Source organism: Apaloderma vittatum, unplaced genomic scaffold (assembly GCF_000703405.1).
Source record: "Apaloderma vittatum isolate BGI_N311 unplaced genomic scaffold, ASM70340v1 scaffold15711, whole genome shotgun sequence".
Taxonomy (NCBI): domain Eukaryota; kingdom Metazoa; phylum Chordata; class Aves; order Trogoniformes; family Trogonidae; genus Apaloderma; species Apaloderma vittatum.
The window spans coordinates 1,726-17,144 of NW_009698642.1; the positions used below are offsets into that span (position 1 = coordinate 1,726).

Sequence of the window (15,419 nt, forward strand, 5' to 3'; positions counted from 1 at the left end):
AATTATTATTCTTAATGAAGTGCTGTCCTGCATTTCTGTGCTGTTTTCTCACCCTGCTTCTTAGCTTGAGTATCTCTACCTGTCGTTCATGGATTCTTGCTTTTGTGACAAGTAGCCTAAAATTATATTTAAATATCATAGTTACCGTCCTACATCCATTATTTCTACATTGCCTGGTCCTCTCTAAATGAGTATTTATACCTGATTTCTATTTGATGATTCATTGCAAATGTTTACAGGTGTATTTTTCCTTTTTTCAGCTTTCTCCACTGACATGCAGAAGAACATATCCCGATTCTGCTACAAATCACAAGTAGTGTGTTTATTTTTTATTTTTTATTTTATGTGTTTCAGGAAGCAGAAAGTGAACTGTTTATGTTTTGTATAGTGCTTGGTAGAGTGAGATTCTGCTCTGCAGCTGAGCTCTGTAAGGAGGACACTAAAAATGCTGATGTGGAAAACAATTTCTAATGCTTCTAGTAATTTTTTAATTTTACAGTTAATTTCATAAGGCTTTGATTTTTATAGGGACCACGGTGTGACTATCCTTGCACTTCCGTAGCATTCACTGAAACGACTGATTCTTGTCGTTATATGTGGAGATCCTTAACAGGATTACTTGGAATTAGAGGTCTGTGGCAAGATTTGACTGGAATCAGACCAGATGGAAACGAATTTCAGTTTGAGTTGGTTTTATCATCTCCCGAGAAGAGATTATATGGTTTGTTTGTTGCCCAAACAGACAGTCAACATGTTCGTTATTTTAAAAAAGGTAGTATTTTCCATTTTAGGTGTTTGCTTAGTAGTTGTATTCTAGCAGATTCTGTCGGTGCTTTAGGATGATGACTGCTCACACGAACATGTCAGAATTCTGGTATAACTCAGTAAATTAAAATACGAGAAAAGAATTCCCTGGTTAAGTTCTGAGTTCCAGATTCAGTAATGGTTTCGTCTTTCTTTTTCTGTTCTCTTACAGGAAAAATGATATTCATCCAGCATTCCTGAGTAATAAGAATGGGTCCAGATGTACCTCTGCTGAATGATTACAAACAGGAGTTCTTCTTGAAGCGCTTTCCACAGACTGTGCTGGGAGGTCCCCGGTTTAAATTAGGCTATTGTGCCCCTCCTTACGTATATGTGAATCAGATTATTCTTTTCTTAACGCCATGGGTTTTGGGAGGAGTAGGAACACTTTTGTACCAGTTAGGTATTATGAAAGACTGCTATTCTGCAGCACTTTCGGGAGGACTGATGTTTGTTACTGCAGTTGTTCTTCAGATGACGAATCTATATGCAAAACAGAAAACAGTGACAGTAGAAAGAATGCAAATTCAGAATACCCTAACAGATGAAGATGAGTTTGAATTTTCCAGCTGTGTGGGTTCAGAGACAGTCAAATTTATTATTCCTGGCAAGAAATATATAATCAACACTGTATTTCATTCCCTTCTGGCAGGGGTACTGTGTGGGCTGGGAACTTGGTATTTGCTGCCAAACAGAATAACCTTGCTATACAGCAACATCGGGGGGACTGTGGTGATCTTTGTCTTTGGATGGGTGACGATATGCATAGGAGAGTATTCATTAATCATAAACACAGCCACCGAAACAGCTACTTTCCAAGCACTGGATACTTACGAAATCACTGCTCTGATGAGACCTTTCTATATTTTTGTCTTTATTGCAGTGGATCTTGCTCACAGGTAAACATAATACAGTATTTAGCTAATTAAAGTCATGGTTAGTCTATATATTTTTAATGCGAAAAATGAAATAAGGAAAATTTGAGATTTTAGTCAACTGTAGGAACTCCAGAGAAAGAAACTAGAGGAGTATATGGTGAAAACTGAGGCCCTACACTGTGCATAAAAGGTGGTTCTTAAATTTTTATGGCGTTCCACATAAATTAGAAAAAATGATTTCTAAGTGTGGGACAGCCAAAATTATCTCCCGTATCAATGTCAGTATTTTTATAGAAAAGCGTTAGCATCAACATCCTTTAAAAGGCTGTGTTTTCAAAAAACATGTTCCTGACCTGGAATTGTAGATAAAAACACTGCAAAATTCAGGAGTGCTGGATTTATATCCCTGGAATATTTTCTGATTAAATCTCTGCAGAGTGATTGCAGAGGGTTTTAAATTACAGGCAGGAGAGGACCATGAATTTGGTTTTAATGAATGGATAAACAAAAGTGAATGTTGCTCTATTTTTGTTATATGGATTTTGAACTTGGATTTTTAAATGCTTTTGTAGTACAAAAGAACTGTGTCAGTCTACAAATAGGAGACTTTTATATTTACACTTGTCAGATGAGTGTCTTAGCTAAAGTATTTGTAGAATCTCTTAAAGCAAGATGCTTTTAGATTTACTTTAAGCATCCTTTCTCCGTGTCGGGTGATATTTATATCACTTTGCCACATGTACATATTTTATGGTTAGGGTACTTCGAATGCATTAAAAAACAAGCCTGTTTGATTTTACTAGTTTTGCACTTGGAGATGGCTTTGTTAGTGGTTTACTCTAGTTGCCTCTTCAATTATGATATGAGAATTATACATGTGGTCTTGGACCCAAATTCTTCTGTCTGATTTCCTGAGGAGAAAATTCAGACATTCTTTAAATTCTTGACAAAATTACTTTTGAGATTTGCTTACTTGTGTAGTAAGAAATAGAGGGAAGCCAAATATTTTAGTAGTCCATCTTTAACTTAATTAGCTAGCTGGTGAACTATGTATGACTTAGAATTTATGCAGATTTCTAACAATGATCTTTGCGTTTTTACAGTAAGATTTTAATACATATGTGTAGAAAATAACATGTTATGCTCCTTAAGAGAGTCTCTTTCTTGGTGTGCAGGCAACATGACAGTTCTTTCAATGTTAAGGCTTACATCTTCTTGGACTTGCATGAAGTTTCACGTCTGTAATTCTGAAAAAAACACTTAGCATTGTTTTGCTAAACAGTTGCGGTCTTAGAGCCTGTGGGCTTTTCTTTTTGCACAAGTATTTCTGGAGTGTATTATCACAGCGGCATTGGACTAATTAGGATACTTGCAGCACTTGACTCACCTGCATAGTCTTGAGGTTTCAGATCTTTTGAATGAAAAATTAGCCTGTGCTCTGATGTTCTGATTAGTGTATTACTGGCCCAAACATGAATGTGTCCTTATTTTTCCTTTTAAAAGGTACTAGCTGAGGTTTTATAGGTTGAATATGTAATGTTTGTGCTTCTGAATTTGCTGTGGTACTTAAACAAAAAGCCTTCAAACACATCGGTTACCTTTTCCTTCACAGAATTCAAATCCATTTCTTTTTTTTATCCAGGTTTGCTGTGAACACACCCATTCTAGAACAGACAAACCAGATTTTGCACATCATATTTATTTTTCTGCCATTCTTTTGGGCGATGGGAATTCTTCCCCCGCTTGATGCACTTTTTCTGTGGGGAATGGAACAACTGTTGGAGTTTGGACTGGGAGGTTCACCAATGTCAAGTAACACAAAGTAAATGTTTTTTATATAATTGTAATATATATCAATGTTGTTCATAACCTTTTTCTTTTCAAGCAAATCTTCTTTATTTTCTCCTTCACAGGTTATTAGTAATGTTTCTCATTTCTGCTGGAACAGCAATAGCATCGTATTTCATTCCCAGCACTCTCGGTGTGATCCTCTTCATGACTGGATTTGGGTTCATACTGAGTCTTAACCTAAGCGAGATTGGGTTTGCCTTCAAACGCACCATGATCAGCCATTTAGCCTCCAGCAAATCTAAAAATGTACAGAGAGGTCCTAGAATGCAATTTGGGTGGAGGGAATTTATTTTTTACGGCACCGTGTTGACGTTTGCTCTCATAGAAGCTAGCCTGCTGCATCAGTTCGCAGGCTTTTCGTCCTTTTCCAGAGCCAGTCCTCAGGCCGTAGTGAGTTACGTTCTGATCGTGTTACTTGCAATTATGTGGATTCTTAGAGAGATTCAGAGAGTGTACTTGTTTGGAATCTTCCGAAACCCCTTTTATCCAAAGGATGTCAGGACTGTGACTGTGTTCATGGAGAAGCAAAGAAGGCTAATGAAAGTTGGTGTTGTCAGGAGGATTTTACTAACACTAGGTAGGAACACACGCTGTCTGTTCTTTGTTAGATGATGCTTGTAGGAAGGTTGAAACAACGCTAGAATTACTGTATATGCGAGATTCTGTGAATGGGCTAAGGAAAAGCAAGTAGCTGGAAATATTTGTTGTGTTTTGCTAAATTGTGCATCAAGGACAAAATTACTGGTTTAGAGTATTTGAAAGTGATTAGTGATTCTACTTATTTATTTCTTTAAGGGTAAAACTCTAAAAAGTTGAGATTTTTAAAAGTCCAGCTCAGAAAACAGAGCCTTTTAAAGGGCTTCAGTTATAACAGCAGTATTCGCTTTTGATAAAAATTACCGTTGTAGATATTTTTTTTTTTTTAAAGTTACTTGGAAATAAAAGTGAGTTGAGAGTCTTCAAGCTGACTAAATATTTGGTTCTTACAACTTAATAGTAAAGGGAGCAGTCTCCTTTCTGGTAGGTTAGAGACAGATGTAGCAGATGTGTCTGCTTTGGGGGAGCCAAAATTTGATCTAAATTACTTGATTTTATAAAGAAGCACCAGCTTGGGGAAGGGGATTGAGGAGTGCTATTCCCATATTTATTTATTTGAGTATTCCCTTTCACTTGGAGAAGCAAACAAACAAAAAAATAATCAGAAGTAACAACTAAGTATTGACATCAGTGTTTGCCATCTTGGGTCACAAGTGCAAATATGCTGTTTGATATCCTGGAAGCCTAAGTTTGCAATAATGAAGGGAGAAGTTCTCTTTTAACGCTGACATTTCTGTTCTGCAATAAGACTGCTTACCTCTGTAGACTTTTTAATTATGCTTTTGAAAGGAAATCAATGATTCTCTTATTTCAATTACAGTGTCTCCGTTTGCTATGATAGCATTCCTGTCACTAGACCGTTCGCTACAAAATCTTCATTCGGTGTCTGTTTGCATTGGATTCACGAGAATATTTAGGATGGTAATTTGAATTTTAAATACGTTAGCCTAAGAAATTCTTTTCTACATGATTTAAGTATTAAGGTGACTGGGAAGAAATATTCCAGGTCATGAAAGCAGAGATAAATAAATAAATTTTTAAATTTATGTCTAACATATCTCTGTTTTAGGTTTGGCAGAATACAGAGAATGCCCTACTGGACATAGTGGTTGTGTCAGTAGCACAAATGTTGGTGTTTAATCCAGACCTCTGGTGGAACAGGAACCTCGATACGGGAATCAGACTCTTGCTGGTAATCGTCATAATGTAAATCTAAGCAGATAGTTGTCACTTAAAAAGTTTTTGATTCCTTGCCCTCCCCCATTACAGAATTAGGAAGTCCAGGACCCAGCAAATGGAAGCTAAAAAACCATGTACTAAATACACGCTCTAATACTAGTCTGATAATTGTGCTTGGTTTTTGTAAAATTATTGTAGATAAGGCAGCTTTGACAGTGCTGAATATGATGCGATACAGGATACAAATAAACATGCTCATCGTATGTGTCTTGCAGGTTGGTATCGTACGGGATCGACTGCTTCAGTTTGTCTCAAAGTTGCAGTTTGCCATCGCAATTCTTTTTACATCATGGACAGAGAAAAAACAACGTCGAAAATCGACTGCCACCTTGATCACACTCAATATTGTTTTCTTCCCGATCCTGCTGACCTTCGTCGCTGTTTCCGCGCTCCTTTCTTCTCCCTTGCTGCCGCTCTTCACGCTGCCCGTATTTTTGATCGGGTTCCCAAGACCTGTCCGAAGCTGGCCGGGACCTGTGGGTGCTACAGCTTGCGTTTGCTCCGATACGGTGTACTACCAGCAAATGGTCCCAAGTCTGGCCGTTGCTCTGCAGTCTGCGCTCGCGGCCGGGAGCCTAGGTGGGTACGCTAGTGATACTGGGAAGGAACATAGCTAAATATTTTAGGAAACTTGATTTTGTTGCAGAACAGGAGACTTGTAGCATCTGTTTTAAACCACATTTCACAGCGTAAGTTAAAACTTGTATTCGGAGATTGTTAACTGAGGAAAAAGCAAATACTTTTATCCTTTTCGTACATATCTGCTTTTGCATTTTTGTAAGAAAATAGTTCTGGTTTGTTATCTTTAAAATAAGGAGAAGCTAAATGGTGGTGGAACAGTATCAATCCTCATCTTCTTACACTGAGCAAAAAAGGATGGTGTGTGTTTGTCCCACCTAATTGGAGGCAACAAACTGAGTTCTCTTGGCAGTCGTTGGGGAGAAGGAGGTGTGTCAGCCTGCTCTTTGAGCTTCCTTATGTACGTGTCTTCCTCTGCGTCAGTCCCATCACTCAGGATCCAGAAGGTGACTTGGCTAATTTGGCTTTTTTAATTAGGTATGGGGAATGCAGGCTGGATGTTTGTAAAATACGTGATGTAGCATAACAAGCAGTAAACGGGTGAGAACAGAACCTGCTGGTAAGGCTTAATGTTAGGTCTCGTGCGGGCAGTTGAGGTAACGGTGCTTGTGGTCTTAAAACTCGTGAAAGACAGCGTGGTGGGTTTTGCACAGAATTATAGCAACAGCGGTGAAAGAGTCTTTTTTCCCAGCTGGAGACAGAATAACTGTTAAACTTGCGAGTTTGTTTTCTTGAGAAACAGTCTTTGTGCAGCCTAAATAATCGAAAGATCACTGCCCTTAGACAAGAGACAAATATTTAGATAAGCCTCTTAGAATAGCTTTTGACTAGAAAAAAAGGGGCTACTGTTTAAAGACAGTGGAAGTTAACCTTAATCATGCTTTTCTGAAGGCTGTATGCAAGTGCTTTACTAGGAAATATGTGCTGCATTTTTAGCAATAAAACTAGGAAACTTTTCCACTAAAGACAGTTTGTCTTCTGCATCAGCATATATGTGTTTTATACATACACAATACACATTTATGTATATTTTTATATATTTGTGATATTTTTTTTAATATATAATTCTCCATTGCCATCATGGCTGTGGTGGCATGCATGCCTCAGATTAAATAATGTAAAACACTAGTCTCAAGGGAGGGGAAAAATCTTCTCTTTAATGGGAAAATCTGTGAATGAATGTCTTCAAGCAAGAAAAATGTGGTGTTCTCTGATGAGATCAAAATGAAGAGGTACCACTTTGCGTGTCTCTTTTAATTTAAAACCGTACTTTTTTTCTCTGTAAAGGAGTTTTAGTGGCTTTAACAACTAGCAAGAAAAGAATTAAAATCTTCGCAAAATGTTAGCAAGAAACTGCACTTCATTAGTTCAGTGGGATAGAAAAGGTTACTTAAATTTTAACTACAGCTTAATGGTTGATTTCACTGATTTAATTTTACAGTGCTCTAAAACTGAAATTCTCTGTGCAAGTGAGTGGTCATTTGGACATGAATGACAGCAGAAGCAAGTCGTAAACTGGCAGTGAATGTCGTGCTTAAGAACAGCACCTTTGTACTGAAGAATTTGCCAGCAGGCTGTAACTTAAAAGAAATACAGTGCGATCACCAGTTGCCAGGAAGTTTGGCACTTTACTGTATTTACACAGGTAGAAGAGAGAAAAATGTACCTTTTTTTTTTTTTTAGGACATAAGTGTCATCTGTTTTTTACAGGTAGAGCCAGGTTGTGGGATTTTTGAGTACTCATTGCTTTGATGTGTGATCTGAAGTTGTTCAAGGCTTGATTTTTCAAATTCCAGTTTATTTTGTGTGACTCTTATTTTTGGTAATCTTGGACAGTGTGGTCAGGTTTATTACACACACAGACACACAGACAAACGGAGATGTTTCAGAAAGACCACATATTATTTCCACTGTATCTGCTGCAGGTGTTAGAGGTGTACGATACTGATTCATAAATCTTTAAAGACAAACAAGTGCTCTTGCTCTGCTTCTACTTACATATCTGTAAAATGGGTGTGATATTATGTCATTGGTAAACTGACACTTGAGCAGAATCATTTACCCTCTGGATTTTGCATCCTAAGGGATATTTTCTAGTCATTCTGGAATACAGACAAGTCAGTTTAGAAATCGGTGGTGTAGGTAACAGAACCTGTTGAGTTATATTTTTTATTTCTCCCATGACAAGTAAACTTTGTACTCCACAGCAGATAGGGTCATTAAGATACTCGTGTGCTAGATGATGATTCTTAAATGTATTCGGCAGTCATAAGACTTTTAGATCTCCGGGTGATGTTAGTGGGAACTGTGCAGTTGGAAATGCAGTTCAAGATGATCTTTAATCACAAAAGTCGTCTCTACAAAGGGAATTGAGGGTGGGGCTGCTTAACCCTGGTCCAGCATGAATACTGCAGTCCTGCAGTTGTGTGAGGGTTCCCCAGTTTATGCAGCTTTTCCAAAGATAGCACTGCAATTCCACCATTTAGCTTTGCAGCTGGTTTCTTTAAGATTCTAGGATACTACTTATCCAGTTCTGACTGGTTTTGACACTGATGGCAGAAACAGTTTGTGTTTGCAGTTGAATTCCTCAGTTTGCACACAGAAAGGTTTTCATGGATAGACTACCACAGGAACACCAGTAATAGGTTTTTGGTTTGTTTTTTCCTTGTCTAGGACTGTCCCTACCTGGATCCCATTACTTGTGCCGATTTCAGGATAGACTGATGTGGATATTGGTGTTAGAAAAAGGCTTCACTTACTGCGGTGTTAACATTAAGGTAACTGCATGCTGAGGACTGACATATTAATGTTTTGAAATCATGCAAGCATTTTGCTGTATAACATCTCAGCAGTGTAACTAATTTACCTCATGTTGCAGTTAATTTCTTCAGATGAGCATTATTACTATATTGACTGGTCTCGCAACTGACAGGCTTAGCAAACATGACATTTTTATTCATCTAGCTTGTCGCACATCATCTTTAATAAATAAGCTGCCTAATAAGAGCTGTATGAGACAAAGATTATTTTTTTTTAAGACATTGATCTGTGTCTGATACTGTAGTGAGTGCTTTGGTATTACTGTTCTCTCAAATTTGTAGATTCAGTTGTGGAAATACTGACAATGGAACATGTATTTGTTCAGGAAAAAAAATTGTTGCAAGAAAACAACTTGCTAGAATTTAAGGATATGTACAAAGAAGACTAAACCCAATTTGTTTTCATTTATGCTTTAGGGGCTAGAATTGCAAGAAACCTCCTGTCATGCTGCTGAAGCTCACAGAGTTGATGAAATTTTTGAAATGGCCTTTGAACATCAGGAGCACACAAAGATTCTCTCTCCTAATCGCCATTTTGGACACATTTTGACTCCTTGTACTGTTCTACCTGTGCGACTGTATTCTGATGCCAGAAACGTGTTATCTGGAATAATTGACTCTCATGAGAATTTAAAACATCTGAAAGATGATTTCGTTAAAGTGCTTGTGTGGATGCTTGTCCGGTATTGTTATAAAAAATCCAAAACATGGGAAAGCCCAGGCAATGCCGACAAGAACAAAAAAGGATCATTTCCAGGAAATCAGCACAGTGGTGCAATGGAAAGAGCCAAGCCTCCAAGGGAAGAAGATAGCTTCAGTGTTGATACAGTTGAGGACTGGACTGATGATAGTGACGTTTTTGATCTTGAACCCATTGGCAGAATGAAACACGGAAAAGAACCGGGACAGTTGGGAACTGCACCAAAAGTGCATCTGTCTATTCCAGGATCTGTAGAAACACCGAGCCAAGACGTCCCACAAGATAAGTCACCAGAAGATAAATTATACAGAGCTGTTGTGCTTGGGCTTCCTGCTGTAGACAGAGGGAAACGGCGAGAGTTTTCACCTCGGGTTGAATTTAGTTGCTCTTACTCAGAGCTATTGAGCATCCCTGAAGAATGGAGAACAGCCCCAGTGCCTTCTTCCAAAGTCAATGAAATGAGGCAGAGGTTTCCAGAGGAATGGTACCACTTCATTTTGAGTCAGCTGGACTTCTTTCACCTGAAAGAAAAGCCTTCCAGTTTACTCGAAGACCTTATGAAAGATAAAGCTTTGAAAGACTTGTACATCCATGGGGTATTGTCATGTTGTTTTGGTCTGTTTGGGCTGGATAACACCGTGCTTGCCCCCAGCCACGTGTTCAGAGCGTACACTGGTGGTATTCCCTGGTCTGTTGGTTTGGACTGGCTAACTGGCAAACCAGAGCTGTTCCAGCTGGCATTAAAAGCATTCAGGTAATAGAAAAACATTCCCTCAGATAGTGCAAACAATATCAAGAGTCCTGTGCTTTGAAAGTACCAGGTCACTAAGAGTGAAAAATGATATGTGAAAACCATATAGTTTAAATATCTTTGTAGCTTTGTCCTACATAAATGTTGCTTGTGACCCCAGGCAGTGGAGATCCGTCCTTCCCGGCCCCACAGCAGCTGGAAGCCCGCAGTGTTAAGTGGGGAAAAACTCAGCCCATTTTCACTGTCCTCGTAATCTAAGAGAATTGCGATGGAGTTAGATGCTTGGCACTCTCCATTACCGGGCAGTGTGAGAAGTGTTTGAGGTGAAGGAAAGATGTTGAAGCTAATGTGTTTTACATCTGGCTCAGCTAAAAGCCTGACCCTTCTGGCCTTCCAGTGACTCAGCTGATGAGCAGTAACTCACAAAGTTGCTGGTGCTTGGTCACATTTGATGGTGCCTCTCTGCCTTCCGTAGCCCGGAAAGGCTTTCTTCCTGTCTTTTGCTGCACTACTTACTCTGTGCTTTTCTGTACCTTTCAGATACACTTTCAAACTTATGGTTGACAAAGCGAGCCTGGGTCCAGTTGAGAACTTCAAAGAGCTGGTTAACTATCTGGAAGAATATGAAAACGATTGGTACATTGGGCTGGTATCGGATCTTGAGTGGCAACAAGCAGTTCTTCAGGAGAAGCCATACCTTTTTTCACTGGGGCATGACCCAAACATGGTAAGAAGAAAAATTACTCTTAAGCAAGGTCAAAGTTTGCTTTTCCCTTGCTTTTTTTTTTTTATTTATTTTTAATTGAGTTCCGAAACATGAAGGCTGTGCAAACAAAGTTTGTGTTTCTACTAGAGATCAGTGTTGTTGAAGACCACGCCACGTTGGTCTTCGAATGCAGCAATATTTCCTAATGGTCTTCCTAGATGGAAGAATTGAACCCAGGAGTCTGGTTTATAGACTTTGCCATTTTTAAAGGGTTGCTATTCAGAATATGTAGCCCCAGAGTTTTATTTACTGTTTTGAAACTTAAATGCTTGTGTATCTTTTTGGAGAATGTAACGAACATCTTGACCTGTTTGTTCTTGAAGGGAATTTACACTGGGCGAGTCCTTACTCTTCAGGAATTGTTAGTACAAGTGGGAAAACTTAATGATGAAGCTGTCCGAGGTCAGTGGGCGAATCTGTCCTGGGAGTTGCTCTATGCCACAAACGATGATGAAGAGCGCTACAGCATCCAGGCACACCCAGTTCTTCTGCGAAACCTCACGGTGCAAGCTGCGGACCCACCTCTTGGCTATCCCGTTTATTCCTCTGAACTTCTGCATCTGCCTTTGCTCTAGAATGTCGGTAGCACTCTTTTTTTTTTTTAATTATTGTTTTGTATTTCCCGTCTGCATGTTGGGAATCAAACATCCATGCTACATTTATACCCTGTACGTAAGATGTTCCTCTTGGAATGACGTTGGATGGCAGTGCCAAGCCGATGTACAGAATTTGCACAGATATGGTGCTGGCTGGAAAAAAGTTTTGAACTGTTTTCTTGCTGCTGGAACATCTGAGACACCATTGCCTATGTGGCTGACGAGCCGAAAGATGCTGAATTCTCTTCTCCAGTTTAGAGAAGAGCAGCATAATTCTGATCATGAACTATTTTTGGTACATTCTGATTATTTTAATTTTATTTTTTTCTTGGACAGGTGACTTGCACTGACAGGTTACAGCTCACTGTAGTACCGTCAACCACAGAGCTGGTAAACAAAGTGTACATATGACTATTTATGTGATTTATTTTTTTTTATTCTGGGCATTTTGTATTGGACTGAGTTCAGTTTTAGCATTTGTTATATGACTTCTGCTGATCTTCCATGGCTGTAGTAAGTTACCAGCTATGCTTTAATGAAGCAAGTTGTAAGGGGCAATTTTTACTGAAGTACTTGTTTTGAGGGCAAAGAGAATTTATATAAAACTGTGTGTTGTGACACATTAACAACCTGTGTCTAATTAGGGAAGAGATTAATCTATCTGGACTTCAATTAATTTTATCTCCTCCTTCCAATATCCATATTTTTATATATATATGTATGTAAGTTGTTTGCAGCCTATGTTTGCATCACTAACCAGTCTTCCACAAATACAGTGAGAACTTGTTGATGTGGGGGGAGGGCAGAAATTCAGCTGTCTGTGCCAGTAGTAGTTTTGGGTTTTTTTAACCTTACTACAGGTTAGACCAGAATTTGGCAATTGGTTTGTCATTTTACGGGTCCTGGAAAACAGGTCTTGGGTCATCTCTCCAGTGGCTCGTTTATCCTGTTTGTTACCACGAGTTATGAGCACGTTAATGGGTTTATCTGCAGATCAGTAGTTACAGTGTGGCTACTGCGGGCAGGTGCCAAGGAGGGTGTAGGGGATTGTCTTCTTTAACCTGTAGAATCTATTTAAATCAGATCTGCTTCGTAACTGAATTAATACTGGTTTACAACACCCAGTGTTGCATAATTTGGAGCATGTTTGTTACTTCTCACCTTTTAGACCTTTTTTGATTCAGATAAAATTTATCACAGGACTGTGTTCTGTGTACTTTGCTATTCACTGTTTCTTTTAGTAACCACAAATTATTTTAAAATAATATGCAAATTGTGTAGTGGAATTCAGAAGTGGTAAGCCAACACCTTTCTAACTCCATGGTGCAACACTAAAAGGTACAAGATGACATTTACACAGAACATTAAATGGAAGCAGCTTTTAGAAGGTGGTTGTTGGGGTAGAGGGGCATAAATGACGAAGTGCTGATAACCTAAACTCACCTTGTTTGGCAATGAACTACACCGGGAAGTACAGAATCCCAGGAACAGATCTGGAAGGGCTTTTAGAGAGCACCTGTTTCAGGTCCCTCTCAAGAGGAACTCCTGGCAAATGTTTAATCTGTTTTAAAACTTTCAATTCCAGGAGTATCAAGAATTCGTCAAGTAGTTTGCTCCACTTCTTTTCTCTTCTTGTAGCAGTTGAAAAGTTGTTTTTCCTAAATCTAATTACACCTCCCTGCCTTACTGTAAGCTTCTTGCTTGCCTTCTGTACAGTCACAGAAATTTTACTTTTTCTTTTCAGCAGCAGTCTTTTATTTGAAGATGGCTGTGATTTCTGCCTTCGTTCTTAGTCTTCTGTAAACTGAATAAACTAGTTGAGAAAAAACTGAAGCAAGCTGCGATCCTTCTCTCTTGCTGGTTCTCTCCATGTGGTGCCCACCCTGCTTGAGGAGTGTTGCTGTAACTGGCCCTGGCGTTCCAGCACCGATCCCGATCGGTACCAGATGGAGGAACGGAATGAGGGAGATGCAGAATTCCTGCTTGCGCACAGGAACGTGGAGTTGGTCTGTGGCGTGCTGTAACATACTGTCCCCTGCTGTAGTGGGCAGTGTGTCCTACAGCCCCGTGTCTGTTAATAGAATGAGCCAGCTCGTACATTCCAGTATGTTTTGCAACAGCATGACCTCGATTCACATTACGATTTTCTGTAACCCTCTTTAGATTCTTTTTTTTTGGCAGAAACGTGAGTTACAGCCTCTTGTTCCGTCTCACAAATTTGTGCAGCTGAGTGCCCCTGTTAAGCGTGGTGTTTCATCTGCATGTTCTTGAACTGTGTCCTGTTTGGTTTAGAGCATTTCTCTGATTTTTCAGGAATTTAGAGCATCTTCAAGCCCAGCCTTGTCTGCAAATCTCAAGGCTGAGGGGAGACCTCATCACTCTCTACAACCACCTGAAAGGAGGTTGTAGAGAGATGGGTGCTGGTCTCTTCTCACAAGTTACAATCTATAGGACAAGTGGAAATGGCCTCAAGTTAAGCCAGGGGAGGTTAGACATTAGGAAAAACTTGTACACTTGAAAGGGTTATCAAAGACTGGAACAGGCTGCCCGTGGAAGCAGTTGAGTCACCATCCCTGGAGGTGTTTAAAAGCCATCTAGCTGTGGCGCTCATGAACGTGGTTTAGAAGTGGGCTTGGCAGGGTTAGATAATGGTTGGACTTGATCTTAAAGGCCTTCTCCAACCAAAATGGTTCAATTCCATGATTCTGTAGGCAAATATATGCTGCTGTTTGGATTACTGATGGAATACCAGTACTGGACTGAGTATCTGGGACTGACCTTGCAACAGGCCAGTTTCCTGGGTGACCACTGAGAATTGCTCTGTGTTTTCCAACAGGGTGTGTCCATCAGCTTTCCTTAATTTTTATCAACACCTACTTGCTTTACAGATGGCCATGTTCATCACACAGAGGTAAGCAATAAGATACCATCATGGCTTAGGAGTACCTTTATTTAATGAGATCAGTGTTAAATCCTTACTAGATTTTCACCCCCTTTTTTGAGTCTTTACCAAAACCAGCCCTGGAGACTGCCTTGTTCACCTACCATAAAGTAACAGGAATCAGTTTAATGGAAAAAAGCATTAGGGAGGTGAAGTTTTCAAAAGGCAAATGCGTTGTGCTTTTTGGAAGTTCTGGTTTCGGCATTTTCCTTGAACATCAGCTTCCTCCCTAAAAGAGCTAATTCTGTCACCACCCAGTCCCTGCCGTGTCTGCTACTGCACCTTCCACACTTTGTTCTCCTGCTGGTGGTGGCCACAGCACAGGCCACGGGGTGGGTCTGTGTTGACAGGCCTAGCAGCAACTGCCCTTAGCTCAAGCAAGAGACGTGATCCTCTTTGAGCATTTTGTGGTAGAAATAAGCAGAGAAACCTGTGTGAGCCTTCTGCCATGAACAACACTGCCAGCTCTTCTGTGGATTAGAGGCTGGAAGCTAAAGCATCCCATGAATATCAGCCACACGCGGGTTGTATTAGGAGTTGCTGCATTTTGGCACGCAGACTTACTGTTGCCTCTTTAGCACATTCCACAAACCACAGTTTGGGAACCGGGGCCACAGCAAGTGAAATGAACTCTCCCTTCTTCCACAACAGTGTGAGACGAGACACTTGACATTTGTGTCTTTAAAAATAAAACAAAACAACTTTGTTAAATGTCATGTTAAAAACATCACTCTTGGCTCATTCTTTGCTATGGCTGGAAAATTTCAATAATTTGTAAATAGGTTGTGTGTCTTTTATTGTCACTCAATGACATGCGCAAGAATTTTTTCTTACCTAGACAGTGTGGGGCCTGAGGTACGCCCAAATGGTTCTGAAGCCTCTGACGGCAGCAGGAAAG

General features: G+C 39.7%; 1 protein-coding gene across 1 annotated transcript; it reads left to right on the forward strand.

Moving 5' to 3' along the window:
* The first annotated feature begins 978 nt into the window (after window positions 1-978).
* PCNXL4 (pecanex-like 4 (Drosophila)) lies at window positions 979-11,559 on the forward strand. Its single transcript, XM_009878105.1, has 10 exons — window positions 979-1,703; window positions 3,325-3,504; window positions 3,596-4,110; window positions 4,951-5,051; window positions 5,200-5,322; window positions 5,585-5,948; window positions 8,622-8,725; window positions 9,185-10,221; window positions 10,759-10,945; window positions 11,308-11,559. Exons 1-10 carry the CDS (start codon window positions 1,015-1,017, stop codon window positions 11,557-11,559), a joined length of 3,552 nt encoding a protein of 1,183 aa, XP_009876407.1. The 5' UTR covers window positions 979-1,014.
* Window positions 11,560-15,419: the final 3,860 nt, after the last annotated feature.

Coding starts and splice junctions, on each gene's coding strand:
- PCNXL4 (XM_009878105.1), top strand. CDS start 1,015: ATGGGTCCAGATGTACCTCTGCTGAATGATTACAAACAGGAGTTCTTC. Junction 5,323..5,584: donor CGGGAATCAGACTCTTGCTG/GTAATCGTCATA, acceptor TGTGTCTTGCAG/GTTGGTATCGTACGGGATCG. Junction 8,726..9,184: donor ACTGCGGTGTTAACATTAAG/GTAACTGCATGC, acceptor TTTATGCTTTAG/GGGCTAGAATTGCAAGAAAC.